General features: G+C 48.9%; 1 protein-coding gene across 3 annotated transcripts in view; it reads right to left on the bottom strand.

The window, feature by feature from the left end:
* Positions 1–12237, bottom strand: part of DDX4 (DEAD-box helicase 4) — a 369112-nt gene extending 356875 nt beyond the window's left edge. For 2 of the 3 annotated variants that reach the window (XM_030193136.1, XM_030193139.1), the window contains exons 1-2: positions 12149–12237; positions 11488–11576 (exon numbers count right to left, since the gene is read on the bottom strand). In XM_030193136.1, coding sequence (XP_030048996.1) covers positions 11488–11562 — 75 coding nt within the window. In that variant the 5' untranslated portion in view covers positions 11563–11576; positions 12149–12237. Of the gene's footprint in view, positions 1–11487; positions 11577–11909; positions 12037–12148 lie in introns of those variants that run through there. The other variant, XM_030193137.1, reaches the window with a different exon arrangement.
* Positions 12238–22148: the final 9911 nt, after the last annotated feature.

Below are 22148 nucleotides of genomic sequence, written 5' to 3'. Positions count from 1 at the left end.
TCAACTCCAAGCGATTGATGGACCACTCCGACTCCTCGGGTGTCCAGAGACCCTGGGCATGCCTTCCCCGGCAATGTGCCCCCAGACCTGCAGGCTGTCATCTGTCAGCACCAGGCACCAATCGGGAAGCGCTAGCGGCATTCCTCGCCGCAGCATGCTGTCTAAGAGCCACCACTCCATACTGAGCGGGGCCGCAGGGAGCCACGTGAATCTGCGCTGGTAATCTTGAGATATTGGAGACCATCGTTGAAGCAGGGAACACTGCAGAGGTCTCAGGTGTGCACTCGCCCATGGCACCACTTCCAAGATGGCCATCATCGACCCCAACGTGACTGTCATGACTCTTGTAGCTTGGTAATTAGAAGCCCCAATATCATGGAGCATAACCCTGGTAGAGCAATCACCTGAAGGCTCTATTATTTTATGAAGTCTCTTTTATTGAAAAAATCACAGATAATTTACTCACAAATAGATGTTCAGGATACAGAGACTTCTTAATCTGGAGGCTGTGGGAGGTGGAGATCTGAAGAGAGGTAGTTGTATTGCAGGGGGAGGGGAAGGTAGTTGAACAGGTAGAAATAGTCCAAAGCTGGGTGACTGGAATGTGCGAGATCTCATTTGGAAGGAAATATTCTCATAATAGGACCAAGAAACAAAGATGCACATAAGCTCTTCTCACTTGTGAACAAACTCCTAAACACTACACCGGTTACTTCTAACATAGACACCCCATCCGCTACCAACATAGCGAAATATTTTAACGAAAAAAATCATAAAACTCAGGCGCATGGTACCAAAAACACCACCACCGACTATACAAGAATCCTTGATTGCTTAGATCCAAAACCTGGGGAATACCCAGCTGATCGTTCGTGGACCAACTTCGACGAAATCTCAGTAGATGAACTCTCACAATGGCTTAAAAAATATAGCAAGTCTCAATGCAAATTAGACATTTGCCCTGTTAGCCTAATAACAGCCGCTCCAAAACAATTCAAGAAAGACCTTACGGACCAAATCAACCACAGACTCCAAAACGGCTCATTCCCCAAGAATAAAGGAAACATCCTACTCACACCTTTGCCAAAAGACGCTAAAAAATGCACAATGGACCTAACTAATTATCGACCAGTTGTGTCTATACCGCTCATTACCAAAATAATGGAGGATATAGTTACGAAAGAACTCACTGAATACCTAAATAAACACTCAATTCTACATGAATCACAATCAGGATTTCGATCAAATCACAGCACCGAAATTTTACTAGTGGCGGCAATGAACTCATTCAAAAAAACAATAGCAACTGGCAAGAACATACTAGTACTGCAATTTGACATGTCAAGCGCCTTCGACATGGTTGATCATGGAATATTACTTCATATTCTAGAATACTTCGGAGTCGGAGGCCTGGTCCTCAGGTGGTTCGAGGGATTCCTCACCACCAGATCCTACCAAGTAATAACAGATGCCGAAAGATCACCTCCTTGGACACTGGAATGCGGAATTCCTCAAGGATCCTCCTTATCACCTACCATCTTCAACTTGATGATACCACTAACCAAACTATTAGCCAATCAAAACCTTAACCCTTTCATATATGCAGACGATGTCACAATCTACATCCCGTTCAAACACAATATAACCAAAATCACCAACGAGATCAACCAAGGCTTCAGAATCATGCACACCTGGGCAGATTCATTCCGTCTAAAACTCAACGCTGAAAAAACTCAATGCCTAGTACTCACTTCTCAATATAACACAAACAACAACTACTCCACTATTACTACACCATACTGCACCCTTCCTATCTCAGAAAACCTGAAGATTCTCGGAGTTACCATAGATCGAAACCTCACTCTCGATACCCACGTGAAGAACACGACAAAAAAGTTGTTCTACTCGATGTGGAAACTCAAAAGAGTCAAGCCTTATTTCCCGAGAAGCAATTTCCATACCCTGATACAGTCTATGGTATTAAGTCACTTGGACTACTGTAACACTCTGTACGCCGGCTGCAAAGAACAGATTAAGAAACTCCAAACAGCCCAAAATACCGCAGCCAGACTCATATTTGGTAAAACCAAATACGAAAGTGCGACACCCTTAAGAGAGAACCTTCACTGGCTACCACTCAAGGAACGCATCAAATTCAAGATATGCACGATCGTACACAAGATCATTCACGCAGATGCCCCACTTTACATGTCTAATCTAGTGGACCTACCAGCCAGAAACGCCAAGAAATCAGCCCGCAAATTCCTCAACTTGAACTTCCCCAGCTGTAAAGGACTCAAATACAAGCAAGCATACGCCACCACCTTCTTGTATAGAAGCACATTGCTATGGAATGCGTTACCCCCAACCTTAAAAACCATGGACAATCTAAGCAACTTTCGCAAATCCTTGAAGACATCTCTTCAACAGATCCTACAAAAAAAAACCCCTAAAGACACAAATCACCACACAACCAATTACACCTCCTACATCACCCTATTTAACACCCCCTTCTCTTTCTTCAAATATCTTCGTCCTACCACCAACTATTATCTATTATCCTCTCATGAATATGTCATCATAACACTCTGTAAGCCACATTGAGCCTGCAAATAGGTGGGATAATGTGGGGTACAAATGTAATAAATAAACAAACAGCTGGACTATGTCCCAAGCTCGTGGGCGAGGCATCCTCAGGAGCAGACTGACCTGGTTCTGAAGCTTGCACCCACTTTGCTCAGGTAGGAAGACCATCCCCAGAGGCTGTGTCGAACCGGACCCCCAAATATTCTAGAGATTGAGGGGGAGGGGGGGGGTCAGGTGACCTTTGGCTACATTGACGACACAGCCCAGAGATTGAAATACTGAGACCACTCTGGCTGTAACCTGACGACTCTCTTCTGCAGAGTCCGCTCTGATGAGCCAATCGTCGAGGTACGGGTGAACCTGGATACCCTCTCGCCTGAGAAAGGCAGCTACAACCACCATTACCTTGGAAAAGGTTCGGGGAGCTGTGGCGAGGTCAAAAGGTAAGGCCCGAAACTGGAAATGTTTCCCGAACATCGCAAACCGGAGAAACCCGTGGTGCGGGGGCCAAATAGGAATGTGCAAGTAAGCTTCTTTCAGGTCCAGAGACGTGAAAAACTCTCCTGGCTGTACCGCCGCAATGACGGAGCGCAGGGTTTCCATGCAAAAATGCCGCACTCTTAGTGACTTGTTGACTTCCTTTAGAGTATGGGCCGAAAAGACCCTCCTTTTTGTGGCACCACAAAGTAAATGGAGTAACGACCATAGCCGATCTCGGCGGGAGGCACAGGGACCACCCCCCCAAGGTACAACAAGCCTTGCAATGTCTCCTGTACCGCCGCCCGTTTGACAGCAGAGCCGCATCAGGACTCCACAAACACGTCTCTCATCGGGGCATCAAATGCTAATCTGTAGCCATCTCTGATCATGTTCAAAACCCACTGATCTGAAGAAACCTTGACCCATTCCTCAAGAGGGAAAGACGTCCTCCAACTGCAGGAATCAAGGAGTGGGCCGGTGCACCATCATTGAGAGGGTCACCCATGAACTCCAGGCCTTTAGCCAGCTGCTGCGGATCGTTTGTTTGAGCAAAAGGAGTTCCTCTGCTGAAAGCGGGCACATCAAGTAAACCCAGCAGAATGCCCCGGGCGGTACCTTCTAGCTTCACGGAAGCGAGGTCTGGAAGAGGAGGGAACCGTCTGACCCTTGGAAGAAGGCCGTGGCCTATCCTCGGGTAAGCGCTGGGGTTTAGTTTCCCCCAGGCCTTTAACAATTTTCTCCAACTCCTCACCAAATAGGAGAAGGCCCTGGAAGGGCAACTTCACCAACTTTTGCTTAGAGGCCATGTCAGCCGCCCAATGCCGTAGCCATAGAAGGCGGCGAGCCGCCACAGCCATCTGTTTAGCCGAAGCTCTGACCAGATCATACAGGGCGTCAGACAAAAAGGGCAAGGCCAACTCCATCCGCGGTGCCACCTCCGCAAGGGGCTCCGCTCCATCCCCAGGCTGTTCCACTGCCTGTTGCAACCAAGCGAGTCAGGCTCGAGCAGCATAACTGCACACAGATGCCCGTAAGGCTAGGCCTGAAATCTCAAAGGACCGTTTGATTGCTGATTCCAGATGTCGGTCCTGCATGTCCTTCTGGGCGACCCCGCCCTATACTGGGAGGGTAGTCTTTTTCATCACAGCCATGACTAGGGCATCCACTTTAGGCACAGCCAAGCGTGCCAAATGCTCCTCACTGAGATGGTATCAGTGCCCCATTGCCCTGGCAACTTTCAAAGGCCCCTCAGGGTCAGCCCATTGAGCCGAAATAAGCTCTTGGATGGAGTCATACAAAGGAAAGGCTCGAGCAGGCTTTTTAGTACTTGCCATCCTCAGATTACCAGAGGAGGCTTCGCCCATCACAGGATCTTCAATAGAGAGAGCCTGTAAGGCATCAGAAATAAGCGCTGGCAGATCGTCGTGGTGGAAAATCCTAACCGCAGTGGGATCATCTGGATTCAGTGGCAATCTTACACCTTCCTCTGGCTCTTTGGACCACGAAGGCCTGCCAGACCCCTCAAAATCCCCACAGCCCAACCACGGGGGGGGGGGGGGGGGGGGGGGGGGGGGGGGGTGTGCGCCACTCTCTGAAGGGGAATTTACCCTTCTGCGCTTGTCTTGCGGCCAACTGTCTGTGGAAAAAAACCCTGACGGGAATCCCCGGCCGGTCTCCACCGGAGGGGAACCAGGTAGAAACGCAGAGTCGGACATCTGCGGCAGAGCTCTTTTTAACATGAACGCTTTATGTAAAAGCAACACAAACTCAGGGGAGAAGGCTCACCCTGGCCTCACGGTTCTAATCCGGGGTAAGCAGCTCCTCTGGTAGTTTCCATCTGAGGCTCCCCTCCGGCCTCAGACCCCTCCGCTCCTGTGGGGGTCAAGCCATGCGGCGCATCCAAGATTGAGCCCGCTGCCAGCTCCACCGAGCGGGAAGAAACCTCGCTCACCATGCTCAGGCCGGCCCTGACGTCTGAAGAGCACGATTTACAGAGCCCCGCTGTGGATCCGCGCTTGCCACGACATGAACAGCGCTTAACAACCTCCGCAGCAATCGCCGAAAACTGTGAAAAATTTCAAAATGGCAGATTCATGCCAAAACGTCCCGATCGCGGACCCTCCCTGGAGGAGCTACAAGATTCTCTTACCTCACCAGACCGAGTCGCAGAGCTCCGGTCACGCTTCAGAGACAAAAGGAAGCCTCAGAATCGCAGCACTAACAAGTGTGCCGCTTTTTTTTTTTTTACGCTGTGAGGAAAGTTAGAGGCAACAGCTACAGAGGCACTCCGGAGGTCCAGGAGAGTGGGAAAGGCAGGGAAGGACGAACCAATGTGCCTGCATCCACACAGAAGAGTGTGGGGAAAAAGGCAGGGAAAGGACATACCAATGTGCCTGCATCCACATAGAAGAGTGTGGGAAAGGCAGAGACAGGGCAAACCTATATGCCTGCATCCACATAGGGGGAAGAGTAAGGCAGGGAAAGGGCTAACCTATGTGCCTTTAAAGTAAGGCTGCAATAGCCACAACACCCCTGCTACAACTGGCAAAAGCCCAGGAGCCACCCCAGGCAGATTTTTGAAGGAGCTGAATAAGCTGCATCCAACCCTGCTGGGGAGATAGAGAATACTGCGAGGCAGATGGAGCTAGCTGGCCAAGAGGCACTTTGGTTTTTCAGTGCTCTCTATCTCCCCCTGCTGGTAGGTGGACACAACCCATTCGTAATGGATTCATCTGCTTGATCGCAATTGAAGCGAAGCAGTCAAGAGCTCTCCGGTGCCATAAAAACCACCATCAGGATTCTCCCACTCTGCCAGCATCATGCTGTCAAGGGCCTTGTATAAGAGAAAATGCTTCAGGGTTCCCCCTCCACAGGGTCTGCAACTTTAGTATTGAGCATGGATAGGGCCCTTGTAACCTTGTCAATGAGACTAGACAGCTCCTCTCTCCGAGAGCGAGAGAGAGAGCGAGAGATCACATAAGACTGTTCCTCATCTTCCTGAGGTGGGAAGGCCCTCCAAATCTGAGTCTATAAGAGACAGAGGACCTCTGAGGTGAGCGGCACCTCCAGCGCCCCAACCTCAGCCCTATGTTTCATGGCACCTAAAACTGGGGCCCTGCTGGCCTTTCCAGTGGGGGAGTCCCCTGTCCAACTGCAACTGCCTTCTGTGTGAAGCTCTGGAGCCAAAAAGCTCCAGGGGTCCCCATTGGGACCTTCTGCAAAAAGACCCAAGGGTGGCAGGAGAGGAAGACCCCTCTCCACAAAATGGAACTCCCATGCTGCTGAGAAACAACGGAAAACAAGATGACCACCGGTCCCAATGCCTTAGCAGTGATGAGGAGGTAAGATCAACTCCTGCCGCCTCCCCTCTAGGCCATCAACCTGAGGGCAGAGACAGCAGTTGTGAAGCCATCAGCTTAAGAGGACCACACAGCACCTGCTGGCTGGTATGCCCAGCCACATAGCAAGCAAACACAAACCTGCCTCAACGCCTGAACCTGGCTCCTGCACCATCCTGGAATCAATGAGGATAATGACAGGGAAATCCCTTAACTGCAAATAAAGTATTTCTCTGTTCTGGACTGCTTTAAAAGCCTTAAAGCTGCAATAGGAGCTAAAAATCCTTAAACCAGAGCGATCAAGAGCCAATATAGCACCTGGTAGCTGAAGTGAGCTTGTAGGAACAAACCCAAACAGGGTGAACTGGCATGAGAGGTGGGGGATGGGGATCTGACTCCTTGGCCAAGATGTCAGCAGACCAAGCCAAGCCTCACCCAGTGGCACTGAAAAGTGTAATGGGGGGCTGCAGAGCCAAGCTCCATGCTCATCCAGGTACAGTCAGAAACCATGAACCTGGGAGCAGCCAATAGGCTCTTCCACGCTATGTGATGGCTGCAGCCAGCTGAGTGGGGAACTAGGCCAGGGACAGGAGCATCAACAGCTACCACCAACTGCAACAGAGAGAAAGATATTGGATTGTTAGAGGAAACACCGTTGCTTATACAGTGATGTAGGTTGAGAAAACTGAATTCTACCAATTACATCTGCTGGAAGGAGAAAATACCAATCCATCTGTTCAGAACAGTAGAAACCAGGGCAGCTCTGGCCTGGGGCACCGACACTAAAGGGCACCAAACGCGCGAGTCCGACATGTCAGCAAAGCAGAGAGATGCTGCTCAAGTTTGCTTACTGTGCCAAGTGGTGGTCCCCGGTCCTGATGCAGCGTGGAGGCAGGGAACAGGAATTAGCTTTCAGTTTTCCTCATTCCTCTGATGCAGCACCTCCTGTTTCTGGCTTCCCCCCCCCTCGCAGCAGCGGGCCTGCGACGCAATTGGCCGCCACCCCCTCCCGGAAGACAAGCTGTTTGGAAATCCAATCCCAGAATGCCTTGCAGCATCTACTGCATTCACAGTTGCCAACTCCACAGTTTTCACATGGCATACGATGAAGTTAAGACAGGAATAATCTAAGAAAGTATTTCACAAAAAGGGTGGTGGAAGCGTGGAATGGCCTCCCAGTAGAGGTTATGGAATCGAGGACTGTGTCAGAATTTAAAAAGGCATGTGATAAGCACGTGGGATCACACAGAAGGAAGAGATAGGAGTTACAGATAATGGGCAGACTGGATGGGTCATTTGGTCTTTATCTGCCATCATGTTTCTAATTCGGCAGTTTTTCTAAACTGGCCATGGGTAATTTCCTATGGTCACAAGGTGCTTTTTTGGGGGGGCAGGGCCGTGCCTAGGGTCTCAGGTGCCCCCCTGCAGACTATCAGTTGGCGGCGCCCCCCCCCCCCGTCTAGCATAAAATACCATAAATACCAAAATACCATACTGTGCAAAATATAAAGACAGCAGATGTAAATTTGAAAAACTAACAAGTACCAATCACCACTTTACAAATTAACAAATACAAATAAAACAAATATAGAAAATTAAATAATACCATTTTATTGGACTAATACATTTAGCTTTCAAAAGGCCAAAACATCCTTCCTCGGGTCAATAGAGTATAGTGCTGTTACAGTTTCCTATCCTGACCTGAGGAAGGGGGTTTTGTTCTCCGAAAGTTAACCAAAATGTATTAAAATTAGTCCAATAAAAATATTACCTTGTTTACATGTTCTATTATAAACATTTAACACAGCTACAATACTACTTTATCCTAAAGCAACAAAATAAAAATATATATTTTATTTACAGTTTCTCTGGTTTCTGCTTTCCTCATCTTCTTTTCACTGTCTTCCTTCCATCCAGCATCTCTTTGTTCTCTCTCTGCCATCCAGTGTCTGCCCTCTCTGCTGTCCCCTCCATCCAATGTCTGCCCTCTCTCCCTGCTCCTTCCATCTACATCTGCCCTCTCTCTCTGCCCCTTCCATCCACCATCTGCCCCTGTCTGCCCTCTCTCTCTCCCCCTTCCATCCACTGTCTGCCCTTTCTCTCTGCCCCTTCAATCCACCATTTGCCCTCCCTCTCCCATCCATCCAGGATGTGTCCCCTTTCTCTGCCCCTTTTTTTTCAGCCCCCAGTTCCAGCTCCACTATCCCACCAGTCCCGAGCTTCAGCCCCCAGTTTCAGCCCCTGCCCCTTTTTAGCCCCAAGTCCCAGTACTAGCCCCCTTATCCCACCTAACCCCCTTTTCAGCCCCAGTTCCAGTCCCCTTCTTCCACATGCCTTGCATTAGGGCCCCCCCTTTCAGCCCAACCCATTCTCCCACCTGACCCAGGCATGCCCCATTTTCCCTCATGACCCCTTCTCAGACCCCAGTTCCAGCCCCCTTCTCCCATTTGAGAACCCCCACCCCACCCCCCATCTGAGAATCCCCCTTCTCCCATCTGAGAACCCCCTCCCCACCCCAGTCCCCTGCTCCCATCTGAAACCCCCTCAACACCCCTCTCTCATCTGAAAATCACCCCTCCCCGACTCTCCTGCCACCACCCTACCTTTAAAAAACATTTTGTGAAGCTGAGTTGCAGGCAGCACTTCGCCTCTCCCCTGCCCTCCATCCACCCATGTCCAGTGACCCTCCTCTCCCCTGCCCTCCCATCCACCCATGTCCAGCAGTGACCCTCCTCTCCCCTGCCCTCCATCCACCCATACCCAGCGACCCTTCTCTCCCCTCCATGATCCGCCCATGCCCAGGGACTCCCTTCTCTCCCCTGCCACCCCTCCCGAGTTGTTCAGCGGCGGCTTCTTCTTCTCCTCCTTCCGTATCTGTCTCTCACCGCCCTGTCATTCGAATTCTTCGGGGCAGGCAGTCTTGCCTGCCCGCTGCCAGCGCTGACTCTCCCCTGCCGGTTCACGCTTCAAAATGGCCGCCGAGACTTCAGCAGAAGTCTCGGAGGCCATTTTTAAAGCGCGAACCGGCATGGGGGAGAGTCAATAAGGACAGGTTGGTGAAGGACGGATCCAGAGGGAGGGAGGACAAGCAGTATGGCGGGGCAGCACCGCAGCGGCGCCCTTGAAGGCAGGCGCCACCCCGCTTACCGTGTTGGCACGGCCCTGTTTGGGGGTGTGTTCCCTCCCCTCCCGCTCTTCATATTGTTTGTTGGAGCTGCTTGGGAAGCGACTGCACCAAAGGGCTAACCCCCCCTCCCCCAACATAGCTGTTTTGGGTGTTAAGCTATTTTGACCATGAATTGGGCTGGGAAATTTTCAGACCTCAAGTAACTCCAACTGCTTTCTTTCTTTTTTTGGCCTACTGCCTGCATCTGAAGAACAACATTTTGTGGCGGTAGATTTCCGGAATTTAAGGTAAGGAGTTTAGTCCCAGTTCTAGCGGGCAGAATTGTGAAAATCACTGTGGGGGTGAGGGAGGAATCAGGAAGCTTGCTGACTGCAGTGGGGGGGGGGGGGGGGGGAGGAAAGTGGGTGAAATTGTGAAAATTGATGAGGTGGGGGGCAAGGGAACAATTAGGAATCTTGCAAATTTTTGCCAGTCAGGGGCAAGGAATTGTGAAAATTGCTCAGGGGAGGGGGGGGGGGGGAGAGGGAAGCCCGGAGAATGCTAGAATGGAAAATATTCTGGAGCAGGGGCTGGGATAGGAAGGACAGCTAGAAAAAGATATTCTGAGGCAGGGCTCATAATCCCCAGATTGGCTCCAAGGCAGGAAGGAGTTGCAAAAACAAAAGCTGGCCCAAAGTTCTACAACTTCTTCCAGTAGAAGTCAACACTAAAAAAAAATGTGTTTGCAATTAGGACTTCATGATAGCATGGTGCCAGAAATGTTGGAATCTTTTTGGAGTGAGCTACTGAAAGTTCTAGGGTCAGCAGCTACTGCACCACCAAATCACCCCATGCTTTTTTTTTTTTTTTTTAACTAGCAGCACAGTAGGAGAAAGCAAATTTAAGAACACAATAACTATAACCCCCCTCCCTAAGCACATCTTGCAGAGTGGAGATAAAATCACTTACATATGAGGCTCCAGGTATGCATTATTGTGAACAAATTGTTATAACTGCCACTTTTAGGCAAAAATTATTTTTATATGCAATTGAGTTGTACCACTTCATTAATGGTAAGTCTAAAATACAAAAGAAAAAGAGAGCTAAGGCTACAGCCTCAGCAATATAGAATCAGACCCTTTAATATTACTTATTAACTTGCAAAGAATTATAGATTAGAAAATTAAGTGAACTAAGGCTACAGCCTCAACAGTATCTGACCCATTTGCTTATTGAGTTACAAAGAACTAGATTACAAAGGGTACACATACACATCTCACCAAGCCCAATGTGCGACACTTCACACTTTTGTAAGAATGTTCCCTTTCCAGGCTTCACACACGTGCATCCCATCCATAAAAAAAAGTGTCTCAAAAGCTCTAATTAAAGCCTTAGAATAATAAAGAAAGCGTATTACTCGATTCTCACAGAGTGGTCAGGCTTCCAGGATATTGAATAACATACAGAAATTACCTGTACGACTTCTGTTTTAGATTATCTGCAATAGACGTGATTACGTATAAGTCTTCTGACTAAAAAGACCATTGAAACCAAACATAATAAACAGTTTACTAAACTGCATTCTTAACTAGTTAACACACCAGTCACTATTTTTAAAGGCGACAAAAGCATACCCAGAGATAGATAGTACATAAGTACTGCCATACTGGGACCGATCAAGCCAGCATCCTTTTTGCCACAGTGGCCAAACCAGGTCACAAATAGCTGGCAAAATCCCAAAACAGTACAATGCATTTTATACTGCTTATCCTAGAGGGAAAAAAAGCAGTGGATTACCCAAGACCATTTTAATAATGGTTTATGGGACAATCTTAGCCTAGCCAATATCACATTTATTCTCAAACGCCAACGATACTCGGACCTAAATGCCTCTATAAAATATATTGCAACAGTTCTGAAAACTTAAAAACAAAACAAAACTCCAAACGTCATCTCTTAGGGGAAGGAAAGACTTACCATTTTTCCAATATTGTGAGCGAAAGGCGGTTGAGACTCCGTAGCCAACTCATTATCCCAATCTTCATCACACATGGCTACAGCCCAATCTATCAGAATAAAAACAGATAATGCTGTATACCACTTCGATAGCTTGCAAACAGTATATAAATATATTAAGAAAAACTAAAGGCGAAAGATTCGTGCTGCTCCGCGTCCCGGAAAATCCCACGCTGCAGAAGCGTCCAGAAGCGTGCGAGATCGGCCGTTACTGCCCCCTACAGGCGACCATTAAAAGACCAAATAATCGAATCTCCTAAGCGGAACTAAGCAGGAAACAACACCCACCCATGACCCGCCTCAGCCTGATACCCATCCTCACCCCCCCCCCCCCCCCCCCCCCCCCCACCAAGCCTACAGATTTCCGAATAACTTTTACTAACCTATAGGGAATGCCCACCACGCAAAGTCACCATTAAATGTAGGCTCCTCAGGAATGCATGCACCGACGATACAGCGGTTAAAAGGAACTAAACATAGTTTAATAGTGGTTCCAAGTTCAGCTCTCTAACCTCCTACTTAAGTCGGAATACTACCCTGGTGATCTCTGTACCTCATCATCTCGTTACTACCTACCAATCACATTTTGAAACAGTCAGTTTACAAATTATAGATGTCATACCTGTCTACTACCGTGGATTACAAGTGCGATGTACAAACACTGCTACGCAGCAAAGCTCGCTGGCCGGTTCCGCACGTGTTCTACTAGAGGCTATCACGTGATAGCCAAATTAAGCCAATCAGCTAAACTGCTTCCGGGAGAAGCGCGGTTCTGAAAGCACTGTGCAGTGCACGTGATTGTGTTTGTGTGTAACGTGGTGGGCGAGAAGAGGTACTGCTTTTGGTTTGCTTCGGGTCTGGTTTTGTAGACAGTATATGGAAAGGTTTAGTAGGATTTCGTGTGTATTCTTGTCTCCCCTCGACTGAAGCAACGAGTACGTATGTTTTTTTTCTAGACGTTAAACAGATTTCGTTAGTTGATTAAAACTGTTTTAGATGCCTTGTAGCGCAATAGAAATGATAAATAGTAGTAACTATATGGACAACCGTAACTAAATTTGTTTAAAAAAGCGATTGGTGTTGGTGCAGATATTTATGTTTGTGCTGATTTTCGATGCTTGAATTCCGAAAGTTAACTAGGGAGATAAACCGCGGCAGTACTTCCCGGCTCGGCATCGGCACGGTACATGTGAAGAAGCGCCTATGGGCTTTGCCGCATTTGTGCAAGCGCGGGAATCACTACCGCGCTTTAGTAAAAGAATCCCTATTCCCCCTCCCCCTTCGTACAAGACTACGCGGCTTTATAAAAAGAGAGAGAGAGAGAGAGAGGGGGGGGGGGGGGATTATATGATAAACTATGGCAAAAATAACGTAAATCCTGGGTCCTGCAATGCTTTGAGTAAATTTTTTGGTCACTAGTTTCTTGGTGGACCGGATTTGGGGGTACGAGGAAAATGAGAAAAAACACATGCATAAAACTATACACTTTGTGTGTCAAGTATTTTCTTGTTAGTGTTTTGTAAAAGAATATATGAATGATTCTTCATGTTGCCTAAGGAAAGACTGCATCTCCCCAGTTAGTTGTTCCCCATAATAAGTAGAATGTTTTCTTGAATTATCCTAGGAGCGCGATGATTTTTTCTGTCGAAGGAAGCTTTGCTGAATGCCGTTCTTTTACAATCAAATCAGTATTAGATTTATGAGCATGTTTTTTAATTGATGATTGGTTTTTATTTTGGGGGTTTTAATTTAGAAGAAAAGTAACAATTTGTATATTTTGAAACGGGTAGTATTTTTTTTTCAAGCTTTTGAGTTTTTTTATTTTGAAATATCAAAATGAGTGAGGGTTTTTTTTCTTCGTTTTATTTTTTTTTGGATCCTATTCAGAGAGAGAACGTATTATAAATAGCCCCCAGATAACCTGAGAACCTATACCAAAATAGGACTCTCAAACTCAGATTGATGAAGCAAGTGTTTATTGTCCAAAAATCAAAAGTATACTCTTGCAAGAATGGGTATGTCTAAAGTCAAGTCGGTACACCCAACCCAACCCAACCCAATCCAATCCAATCCTTAAAGTTGAGAGGTTATATAGTCTCTTTGTTACATTCAAGTGTGGGCCCCTCAATTTCTCATTGGATACTGATCAACCCCCCCCCCCCCCTTTTTGTATCATTGCTAATTATCATATAACAGTCCCCTTTCCATCCAGCAAGCCTGAGCCTTTGTTCTTTAATTCTATTGCTCCAGTTGTATTTTATCTACATACTTCCTGTTAGAATTCTTCTGCTTAACAAGCTGGCACCTGGAATTTCTCACTCCCTTCATTCTACAGTTTATCTTAACTCTGGGGCCTGCCTGGCTTTCAGCTGTCCCTGAAGCTTGTCTGCCAGCAGTGGGGGCTTCTTACAACCCCCCTTTCTCTCCATGCTTCTTATCTGTTTACAGAGAAACACAGTTCTAGTGTTTCAGACAGCTATAATGTAGTGCTTTCTGTTAGAAAGAGCTTGCACAACTATAGTTAGGGCCTATTGATATATTCTACTCTTGTAACTCTGTTATATGAAAAAAACAATGTATTAAAACATTTCTCACAAAAGGAAAAGTCAAAATGTAATTGCTAAGTTTCTGTATTTGTATCACGTTAATCCTTTATTGTTGGAAGAAGGTAAAACTCAGATCCTGTAGATCTTCCAAAGCCTTCGGATCCTTAGAGTACCACTTTTAAAAACAGATCACTGAGTGCATCAGTCCTTTGCCAAAAAAAGGGAGACAGCCTTCCTGTTCCAGTACTCATTCGTGTTTTCTCTCAGAAGGGCTGCATCCCCTGGAATCACCACGTATTCTCCCCAAGAAGGGCTGCAACCCTTGGATCCACCACTCATTCTTCCCCAAAAGAACCACCTCCCTCTGGATCCAGCACTATTTTCTACCAGAAGGGTTGTAATCACATGGATCCAGCACTTTTCTTCCCCCCCCCCCCCCCTGCAGAAGAGCTCCTTCACCCTTGTTCCAGCACCCATTCACCTCCAAAATTGCTGCATCTACCTGGATCCAGCACTCATTCTGCCCCAGAAGAGCCACATCCCTCTGGATCCAGCACTCATTCTCCCGCAGAAAGCCACGTCCTTCTGAATCCAGCACTTATTTCCCTCCCCCCTCCAGAGCTCCTTCACCCTGGATCCAGCATCCATTCACCTCCAAAATTGCTGCAGCTACCTGGATCCAGCACTTTCACTCAGAAGGGCTGCATCCACATGGATCCAGCACCTATTCCCCCAAGAGCGGCATCCTCCTGGATCCAGCACTCATCCACCTCCAAAATTGCTGCTCGTACCTGGATCCAGCACCCTTTTCATTCAGAAGGGCAGCTTCTACCTGGATCTAGCACTTATTCCCCCCCCCCCCCCCCGAAAAATTGCTATCCCCTGGATCCAGCACTCATCTCCCCCCCCCCCCCCGCCCCCACCGGACTGCATCTACTTGAATCCAGCACTGTTTTCTTCCAGAAGTGCTACAGCCCCCCCTGCTCCCGCCCACCTGTTCCAGCAATCATTTCCTCCAAAAGGGCTGCACCCACCTGGATCCAGCATTGATTATTATCTTTAGAAAGGGGAAATGGGACTTGATATATCGCCTTTCTGTGGTATTTTGCAACTACATTTAAAGCGGTTTACATATATGCAGGTACTTATTTTGTACCTGGGGCAGTGGATGGTTAAGTGACTTGCCCACAGTCACAAGGAGCTGCAGTGGGACTTGAACCCAGTTCTCCAGGATCAAAGTCCGCTGCACTAGCCACTGGGCTGCTCCAGAAGGGCTGCTGACTCCTGAATCCAGTGCCAATTCTCTTTAGAAGGGCTGCATCCTCCTGAGTAGTGATTCTATTTAGAAGACCACAACCACATGCATCTAACACTCATTCCCCCCAATAGGGATTTATTCCCTTTGATCAAGCTCTCATTTCCCCAGGGGGGGCCGAGTTTACTTGGGTCCAGCATTGTTTTATCCAAGGAGAATTTGCCCTTCGGGGGGGGGGGGGGGGAATGAGTGCTGGATGCATGTGTCTGCAGCCCTTCTAAAGAGAATCAGTTCCCGGGAGGATGCATCCTTCTAAAGAGAATTAGTCATGGATCCAGGAGTCAGTAGGCCTTCTAAAGTTAATGGTGGCACCAAGTTAGCTGTAGCCCTACTGAGCAAAAACAGTACTGGCAACAGGTTGGCTGCAGCCTTACTGAGAGAAAACAGTGTTGAAGCCAGGTAGGGGCAGCCCTTCTGAGGTGAAATGAGTGCTGGATCCAGAGGGATAGAGCCCTTCTTGGGGAGAATAAGTGCTTGATCCAGGAAGCATCCCTTCTGACAGAAAACAGTGCTGGATCTGGTTGGCTGTAGTCCTTCAGAGAGAAGTCCTGTGTTGGATCCAGAGGGATGCTGCCCTTCTTAGAGAAAACAGTTCTGGTTCCAGGTAGATGCCGTACTTTTGAGAATGATTGAGGGCTAGGTGCACTAAACAATTGTTAGAGCCCTTACCTTACTGATTCCCTTAGCAAATTGGTAAGGAACGGGCATGCATTAAGGAAAGGGAATGCAAATGAGCTGCTCGTTGTAGCTCACTTGCATTCTCTATTCCATCGTTAAACAGTTGGCCGGTCGAGCATGCGCAGAGCAGCCAAGCGTTATGCTGGCTGCTCTGCGCATGCCAAATACGCCTCCCTGTGCCGCCCGAAGACGCCACGCTGCTCACTCCCTCCGATGCGGCTCGATAGAGCCCTGCTGGGGGGAAAGAGTGCAGGATCCAGGTGGATGCAACCCTACTGAGAGAAAACAGTTCCTGATTCAGGTAGGTGCAGCACTTTTGGGATGAATGAGTGCAGGATCCAGGAGGCTGCAGTCCTTTGTGAGAGAAAACAGTGCTGGATCCAGGTAGATGCAGCAGTGCTGAAGATGAACGAGTGCCAGGGCTGGCGGAATCCAGTAAGCATGGCAGGGGAGCGCTAACCTCTGGAGGGCACCACAAACAATGCTTACCGCTGCCCAGGTGGCTCACCTGCAGGCACCTCTCGGATCCCATGCGCCTGCTGTCAGCTCCCCGACAGCCCTCCTTTCATTCCTGCCATCCTGGGGGGTTTAAATCTTTTATTTTACCTCAGTGGCAGCGGTGGCAGTGAAAGCAGCAGGCTCATCTCTAGCCTTCCCTTCCCTCTCTGTGTCCCGCCCTCGAGGAAAGAGGAAATTACGTCAGAAGAAGGTGGGACACAGAGGGAAGGGAAGGCTAGAGACTAGCCTGCTTCTGCTGTGACTGAGGTAAAATAAGATTTTAACCCTGCAGGACGGCAGGAACGAAAAGGGGGATTTTGGTAGAGAAGAGGGCAGGTAGGTGGGGCTGGGGTTGGAACTGGAACGTGGGGGGCTGAAAAGGGGAGCGGGCTGGGGCGAGTCACATGGGATGGGAGGACAGGGGGCAAAGGAGAATCGTTGGACATGGAGGGGAGAGAGGAGAAATGGCTGCACATGGATGGATGGATGGGAGGGTAGAGGAGAATCACTGGACATGGATTGGAGGGGATGATTGGGGCAAAGGAGAATTTCTGGAATTGGATGGGAGGGGAGAAAGGAGAAATCGCTGGACATGGAGGGAAGGACAGGGGAGAGTGAAGAATTGCTGGACATGAATTGAGGGAGGGCAGGGGAGAGAAAAATTGCTTGATATGGATGGTTGGAGGGGAGAGAGGGGAGTTGCTGGATATGGATGGATAGATGGAGGGCAGGGGAGAGGAAAGTTGCTTGACATGGGTGAATGGAGGGGAGGACAGAGGAGAGTTGCTGGACATGGAAGGGAGAGCAGGAGAAATTCTGGACATGGATGGAGGTGAGGGACGATAGGAAGGAGATGCACATGGAGGGGAGTGGAGAGAGAATACTGGACATGGATGGAGTGGAGGACAGAGGAGAGGAGAAATGTTGGGCAGGGATGGAGGGAAGGAATGACAGGAAGGAGATGCACATGGATGGAGGGGAAGGGAGAGAAGAAATGCTGGACATTTATGGAGGGGAAAGAAGACAGAGAAAGGAAATGCGCATGGATGGAGGGGAGACAAGAAATTTTGAACAGAGAAGACAGAGGAGGGGGGAGGAATAATGCTGGACATGGATGGCGGAGAGAGAAGAGAAGATGAAGGAGATGCATATGGGTGGAGGGGAGGAAAGAGCGAAGAATGAGATGAGGAGAAAGGAAGAGAGGAGAAAAACTGCACATGGATGGAGAAAATAGGCAGAAGCTGCATCACCTCTATGGGGCTTATTTTCAAAGCACTTAAGACTTACAAGTTCCTCCGGTCAAGTCTGCAGAAGACCTAGTTTTTACTTATGAATGTAGGGCAAGAAATGAAGAAGAAAGGAGGAAAGTAAATAAATGGAAAGGAAGCCCTGGAAACGGAGTTAAGAGAACAGATAGAGAGCAGCAGAATCAGAGATTGGAACCAGCATGATAAGAAAAACAGTCACCAGACAACAAAGGTAGAAAAAAATCATTTTATTTTCATTTTAGTGTTCAGAATATGTCCTCTTTGAGAATTTATATCTGCTGTCTTATTTTGCAATGTATAGCAATCTGTTCCTTTCTGTTTTTCTGGTATTGTGCTGCATGCAGACTGTAACTTAGGATTTCAGGTTAATTTTTGAAGAATTTGAAGAGGGGTCATCTCTGTTCTGCATGTGTGACTGCAGGCCAAGTGTCTGAATAGGGATCTGTTTGTTACGTTCTGAGATATTGATAACATATTGTTTTTCAGATTTGGCAAGACTATTCTCCTAATTCCTGGTTTGTATGCTAATTTGGTTTGTGTCATTTTGGGTATACTGGAGCTGTAACAGCTTACAGAAATTATAATGAAAACAACAAAAAAGCACAAGTTATTTTTCTTCTATACTGGTGTAATATTTTCAGTGATGCCTGTTTATATGTGCCATGGCTGATAAGACTACTGTAGGGGTGGAGCCATAGTGATCCCGCCCCTGGATGGGTAGGGATGGCGACTAATAGGGTGCAGGAGGATGCCAGAAACCCTATCACTGGCCCTGTCGAGCATGCAGCCCTTTGGGGGAAAATGATTTTTGGAAGAAAACAGTCCTGGATCCAAGTAGATGGAGCCCATCTGGTGGTGGTGGTGGGGGGAGCGAGTACTGGATCCAGGGGGATAGGGCCCTTCTGGGGGGGGGGGGGGGATGAGTGCTTGATCCAGGTGGATGCAACTGTTCTATGGAGAACCAGGGTGGGATCCAGGGCAATGAATCCCTTCTAAAGAGAAGCAATACTGGATCTAGGAGGCAATAGTCCTTCCTTGTCATCAGCAGCAGATGAATCCATTACAAATGGGTTGTGTCCACCTACCAGCAGGGGGAGATAGAGAACACTGAAAACCATAGTGCTAGCTCCATCTGCCTCTCAGTATTTCTCTATCTCCCAGCAGGGTAGGATGCAGCTTGTTTAGCTCCTTGAAAATTTCTGACTGGGGAGGCTCCTGTGCTTGGCCAGTTGAGCTGGGGTGTTGTGGCTGGTGGTGCCCACTTTTTAAAGGCACATAGGTTCGCCCTTTCCCTGCCTTACCCATTGTGGATGCAGGCACATAGGTTCGCCCTTTCCCTGCCTTACCCATTGTGGATGCAGGCACATAGGTTCGCCCTTTCCCTGCCTTTCCCACCCTCTACTGCCTCCGGAGTACCTCTTTAGCTGTTTGCCGCCAACTTTCCTCATAGCGTAAAAAAAACACGCTTTTTCCTTGTCATCAAGCAGATGAAGCCATTACGTATGAGTTGTGTCTATCAACCAGCAGGGGGAGATAGCACTCAACTTTTCACAGTGCCTCATGGCCAGCTAGCTCCACTGCCTCTTCAGTATTCTCTATCTCCCCAAGCAGGGTGGCTGCAGCTTCTTCGAGCTCCATCAAAAATCTGCCTGGGGGTGGCTCCTGGCTTGCCAGTTGTTAGCCGGGATGTTAGAGGCTATAGCAGCTTCACTTTGAAGGCACATAGGTTAGCCCTTTCCCTGCCTTACCCATGCGCCTGTGGATGTGGACATATTAGCTTGCTTTTCCCTGTCCTTTCCCACTCAGTGGATGCAGGCACATTGGTTCACCTTTCCCTGCCTTTCCCACTTATCTGAGCCTCCAGAGTGTTTTTATTTACATCTTTTGCCTCTGCTTTCCTCACAGGGTTAAAAAAAAAAAAAAGTCGAATTGCGCTTTAGTGCAGCGATCTTGGAAAAGAGGTTTTTTTTTCTTGAGATTCTTCTGCTGGACCGGAGCTGTGATACTCGGTCTAGTGAGGTAAGAGTGTTTTCTTACTCCTCCGGGGTGGGCCCGCGATCGGGACGTTTTTGGCGCGAACCGCCATTTTTGAATTTTACCGCCGTTTTCGGCGATGGCTGCGGAGACTGTAAAGCGCTGTTCTAAATGTGGCAAGCGCAAATCAGCAGCGGGGCTCTGTAATTCGTGCTGTACAGACGGTAGAGCCGGCCCGAGCATGGTGAGCGGCGATCTTTTGCGCTCTGAGCTGGCAGCGGACGCCATTTTGGATTTTCCACATGGCGCGGCCTCCGTTGCGACGGAGAGCCCTGAATCCGGGGGGGGGGGGGGGGGTCCTCTGAGTGAGGCTAATAATAGAGCTGATAGCCCTGGGCAGGATCCGGGCGGTCAGGGAGCGGTTTTCTCCCCTGATTTTGTTTTAATGCTGCATAGGGCATACATACTTAAAAGAGCTCTTCCACAGGGATCTTCGGACCCTCTGCCTGCCCCCCCCCCCCCCCCCCCCCCCCGGTGGACCCTGCCCTTTTGGAGTTGGCTTTGCCTGTTTCTTATCCTCCTGATAAACGCAGAAGGGCTAATTCCCCTTCTGAGTGTGGCGCACCCCCTCCCCCCCGTGGGCGGGCTATGAGGATTCTGAGGGGTGTGGCAGAACTTCTTGGGCTGAGGAGCCAGAGTCGGGTGCAGAATTGCCACAGGAGCTTAATGATCCGTCTGCGGTGAGGATTTTCCACCGCGAGGTGCTGCCAGCGCTTATTTCAGATGCCTTACAAGCCCTCTCGATTGAAGATCCTGGGAGTGGCACATCCTCCTCTGTTAATCCAAGGATGGCTAGTACCAGAAAGCCTGCTTGAGCCTTTCTTTTGCATGACTCCATCCAAGAGCTTATTTCGGCTCAATGGGCTGACTCCGAGGGACCTTTGAAGGTTGCCAGGGCTATGGGGCAATTATACCCTCCGAGTGAGGAACATTTGGCTCACTTTGCAATGCCTAAAGTGGATGCCCTGGTCACAGCTGTGACAAAGAGAACTACCTTCCCTGTTGAAGGAGGTGTTGCCCTGAAGGATATTCAAGACCACAGGCTTGTTTCAGCTCTGAAACGGTCCTTTGATTTGGCAGGTCTCACTGTTCGGGCATCTGCATGCAGTTGTTATGCTTCTAGAGCCTGCCTGGCTTGGTTACAGCAGGCAGTGGAACAGCCCGGTGATGGAGCGGAGACCTTATCTGAAGTGGCTTCGCGGATGGAGTCGGCCTTGTCTTTTTTGGCTGACGCCCTTTATGATATGGTCAGAGCTTCGGCTAAACAAATGGCTGTAGCAGTGGCGGCTCGCCGCACTCTTTGGCTACGACATTGGGCGGCGGACATGGCCTCTCAGCAAAGGTTGGTGAAGTTGCCCTTTCAAGGCCTTCTCCTGTTTGGTGAGGAGCTGGAAAACATTGTTAAAGGCCTGGGGGATTCCAAACCTCAGCGCTTGCCCGAAGATAGGCCGAAGTCTTCCTCTAAGGGTCAGGTGGTCCGTTCCTTTTACAGACCTCGCTTCCGTGAAGCTAGAAGGTACCGCCCGGGGCGTGCTGCTGGGTTCACTTAGCGTGCCCGCTTTCAGCAGAAAAACTCCTTTCGCTCGGACAAACGTTCCGCAGCTGCTGGTTCAAGGCCTGTAGTTCAGGGGCTACCCTCTCAATGATGGTGCGCCGGCCCTCTCCTCGTTCCCTGTCATCGGAGGAAGACTTTCCCTCTTTTTCGAGGAGTGGGCCAAAGTCTCCGCAGATCAGTGGGTCTTGGACCTGATCAGAGACGGATACCGAATAGAATTCGATGCCCCAGTGAGAGATGTGTTTGTGGAGTCCCGATGCGGTTCTGCCGCCAAACAGGCGGCGGTAGAGGAGACTGCACAGTCTGTACCAGATAGGGGCTGTGTCCCCGGTGTCTCCCGCCGATCAAGGTCTAGGCCGCTACTCCATTTACTTTGTGGTGCCACGAAAAGGCGGGTCTTTTTGCCCGATCTTGGACTTAAAAGAACTAAACAAGTCCTTAAGAGTGCGGCATTTTCACATGGAAACCCTGCGCTCCGTCATTGCAGCGGTACAGCCAGGAGAGTTTCTCATGTCTCTGGACCTGAAAGAAGCTTACTTGCACAAACCAATTTGGCCCCCGCACCAGAAGTTTCTGCGGTTTGCGGTGTTGGGAAAACATTTCCAGTTTCGGGCCTTGCCTTTTGGCCTCGCCACAGCTCCCCGAACCTTCTCCAGGGTAATGGTGGTAGTAGCTGCCTTTCTCAGGCAAGAGGGTATCCGGGTTCACCCGTACCTAGACAACTGGCT

The sequence above is a fragment of the Microcaecilia unicolor genome, chromosome 2 (genome assembly GCF_901765095.1).
Source record: "Microcaecilia unicolor chromosome 2, aMicUni1.1, whole genome shotgun sequence".
Lineage (NCBI taxonomy): Eukaryota > Metazoa > Chordata > Amphibia > Gymnophiona > Siphonopidae > Microcaecilia > Microcaecilia unicolor.
This window is presented reverse-complemented; position numbering and strand designations above follow the sequence as displayed.